This window comes from Trachymyrmex cornetzi, unplaced genomic scaffold (genome assembly GCF_001594075.2).
Source record: "Trachymyrmex cornetzi isolate Tcor2-1 unplaced genomic scaffold, Tcor1.1 scaffold1187, whole genome shotgun sequence".
Classification (NCBI taxonomy): domain Eukaryota; kingdom Metazoa; phylum Arthropoda; class Insecta; order Hymenoptera; family Formicidae; genus Trachymyrmex; species Trachymyrmex cornetzi.
In genome coordinates this window covers 346,332-349,964 of record NW_017295748.1, presented here as the reverse complement: position 1 = coordinate 349,964, position 3,633 = coordinate 346,332, and the positions used below count along the sequence as shown (strand labels likewise).

Below are 3,633 nucleotides of genomic sequence, written 5' to 3'. Positions count from 1 at the left end.
ATTTTGGATTAGTGCTGGAATTTATTTGCAACTTTTAGCCGAATAAAAAAAGAATTTTTTTTACAAAAAACATTGTATATGTGTGCTATTTCATATTCATATTCATATTCATATATTCATATATTCATATATTATATTACTTTAACGAAAAACGTCTTTGCCATACAATTTTTTTTATCTTTTTGAATAAAATTGTATAACATGTAAATGTAAGCCAGTCTTTTTTTTTAATTGTCCAATGCTGCATTACACTGATGACCCCGTGTATCATCCTTGTTTAATATTAGGTGAAAAACAAGGGTAAAACGATACATGAAGGCAGTTGGATAACGTTTCTAATACAGCCTTAATGGTATCGATACTATTAGTAACAATTCCGATGAAAAAAGTAACTTAAAAGTAACTTAAAGTTACTTTTTCAGTAACTGTAACTGTAACGAATTACTTTTCAGAGTCAATAACTTGTAACGGTAATTAATTACTTTTACAAAGTATAACTTTCCCATCCCTGGTAATTTATTATAACTGTTATCTCTTCTAATCTAATATTTTTATATAATATTTTTGCAGGAGCATGCATGTATAGTATTCAAGCTCACGATGGTGCTGTAGCCGCTATCACATGTTCAGTGTCCTATGTGATAAGTATCGGAACAGATGAAAGACTGTGTGTCTGGGAACGCTTTCAAGGACACTTGTTACACACTTTGCCAGCACATAAAGCAGCTTACAGCTTACAATTGGTGATGTTAACGCATCATCTCCTTATAACTAGCAATCAGGTATGTATATATAATATACACATACATATATATATATACACACACACACACACAAAATTGTATTTTAGATCTTTATCAAAATTATGAAAATAAATCTCAATCTCAAAATTGAACATTAATATTTCAGGGATCATTAGTGGTCTGGGATGTAAGAACGGGTGAGCCAGTGCGAGAAGTGAGATTGGGTCATAAAGACAGTTGCATTTTCGTAAAGCAAATGCTGGCATTGAGGGACAGCGTCGTCTGCGACTACGGTCGGCAACTGAGAATAGTCAGATTTCCATTGGTCTCTGATAAGCTGGATTAAGTTCTTGTATGCTCGTGTACATAGCCGTGTTTTTCTTTATTTTAGCTTATTATTTTAAATGTCTTATGTTATTAAAGTAGATCTTTGAAACTATAGATTTTTATACAATATAATATTGCGTGTATATTCTAAAGAGTGATATATATTTTCGATGTAAGTTTATGTTACATAATAATACACGTATTCACGGGAATATATTTTTTATTCTACGGAACATTATATACACGAATAGTCACATCTTCGATTTTTAAATCATCGATATTAATGATATTAAACATCAATTGAAAAGTTTGAAGAAATAAAGATTACATAAACATAATAACGGTACGCTCTATTCAGAATTTTTTAAAATTTAATTTAATTTTTTAAAGATGATTTAGAATTTTCTTAACTGATCTTCTAATTACGACATGAAATAATTTTAATATGCGTTTATTTAATATTTTAATAACATGCATAGTGGCTGTGCTTTATTTTGGATCATTTCTTAGCTTTTGTTATGTAATATAAAACCGCTTAATATTTTATTTAAATATTTTTAATCTTTTTACTATAAGTAATATCGTGATAACATACATGCATTTGTAAAACCGATATTGTTTTTTAATATAAAAGCGAAAGACAGTTATGACCCACAAAGAGTTTAACAACTATTACGATAATGGTGTAATAAAAATGATAATATTGCATCTGCTACAGAACATTGCAAGTGATTTTGAATGTTTATCTTTAACAGATGAATACTAATTACAAAATTATGAAAAATTGTTTAAAAATTATTCCAATTTTTGGAATTATCAAATATAAAGTTAAATGATTAAAATTGTAACATTTCCAAAATTATTATAACCTATGAGTTTTTATGTAAATTTATATATAGATGAAAATGTATTGTGTGTACATCAGGTTTTAAAAGTGCCTTTATCGTATCCGTCATTTTCATATCGAGAGAAAGAGCGAAATGGAAACGTAGATAAATACGAAAAAAAATATTTCTGTTCCTTATTACACAATATATATTACAAGTAAAATAGACCTAAAAATAATTTAATTTCTATTTAATTAGAACACTGCAATACGCGTCTTATTTATCTAATAGCATAGCATAACAATTACTTCAAATATTAAGTATTTGTCACTACTATTAATTGTTTAATTGAAAAAATTTAAAGTGTGTACCCAGATAACTGTAAAAATTTAGAGGGATTCTAGCTATGATGATATTTTTGGATATCCTGTCGGTTGTGTTATGACTTAGAATTAATTTATTTCACGGATAAAGTTGAATATAGAATAATCCTTACAAATAATTATATGTTATATTTTATTTAATTTTACATATAATAGAAATAAATTACATTCATGATACTTTTTTAAATTTGAATTCTAAAACTTCTTGAAATCACTTCTTGAAAATTGACATATAATTAAACGAATCATTCTGCATATACTGATTATGTATATTATTTGTAAACGTATTTCACCGATCTAATTATTTCAATTAATTAGTGTCCATTCATAATCATCGTATCAAATAACATTTCAATTTACTTAGTTTTAAAAGGAATTTTTTACAACGGTTATTTCTTCGAACAAAGTGACGTGTGCTTATCCGGACTATATTTACACTGTAGTAATAGTTGAATCTAAATCAATGACACAATATAAGGAAGATATGCTTCTTTACTTGCTTTTTATTTAATATGGCAGCTGCACTGTTGTTTTTTAAGCGTATAATGTTACATAAAGGGATATAGATCTTTTGGAAGAAATGTACTATGTATGTTGTTTCAGTTTGTTACTCGTTATTTTATTTTTTGTGAATGAGCGGACCTGTTGATGATTTCGAAGAATGCAATGAATTCTTGCTTAGAATGTGGAGTGAAAATTAACTTATTAAATAAATGGAATATGTCGCAAATAATAAAAATTAACTCAGGAATTTTGGCGTGTCGAGTAAAAATACTAATACATCATGTAAAAAGATATTTCTCTCGATTTCGATTTCTGCCACGTATTTTTTTCTACCATCTTTATATAATGCTATATTTAAAAATTCGAATTTCTAAATTGCAGGAAAGTAACTCGTTATTTGTAATAGTTACAGTTAAAATTACTAAAACTTTGTTCCTTTTTTTTAGCTATATTTTCGATTTAACTTTAAAGTGTGTACTGATATTTATTACCAGTGTTGAAAATCTATAATGCATGTAACGTATATATATTAGTTTTTCAATACTAACATTGAATATCGGAACGTAGCCTTACATTTTTTTTGTAATAACTAATAACTAATTAAATAGTTACTTTCATAGTTATTTTATATATATTTCAAATTTATTTATCAATATATAGGGTAATCAAAACATGTGCTCAGTAAATAATCAGTGATTATTTTTTGTGATTAAAATACATCTCTGTATCTCTAAAAAATTATATATACTCTATAAATGTCTGTATTAAGAATTACTAGAAGCCTTTTAATCTGTGAACGCGTTTTATAATATTCATTCATAATTTTTATTCCAAGAGTGTATATTGTCT

The 3,633-nt window shown here is 26.6% G+C and overlaps 1 protein-coding gene across 1 annotated transcript in view; it reads left to right on the top strand.

The window, feature by feature from the left end:
• The window catches only part of SCAP (SREBP cleavage activating protein), an 8,620-nt gene extending 7,508 nt beyond the window's left edge, over nucleotides 1-1,112 (top strand). Inside the window, exons 11-12 of the mRNA XM_018515863.1 lie at nucleotides 571-782; nucleotides 910-1,112. Coding sequence (XP_018371365.1) covers nucleotides 571-782; nucleotides 910-1,089 — 392 coding nt within the window. The 3' untranslated portion in view covers nucleotides 1,090-1,112. The remainder of the gene's footprint in view (nucleotides 1-570; nucleotides 783-909) is intronic.
• The last annotated feature ends 2,521 nt before the right edge of the window (nucleotides 1,113-3,633 follow it).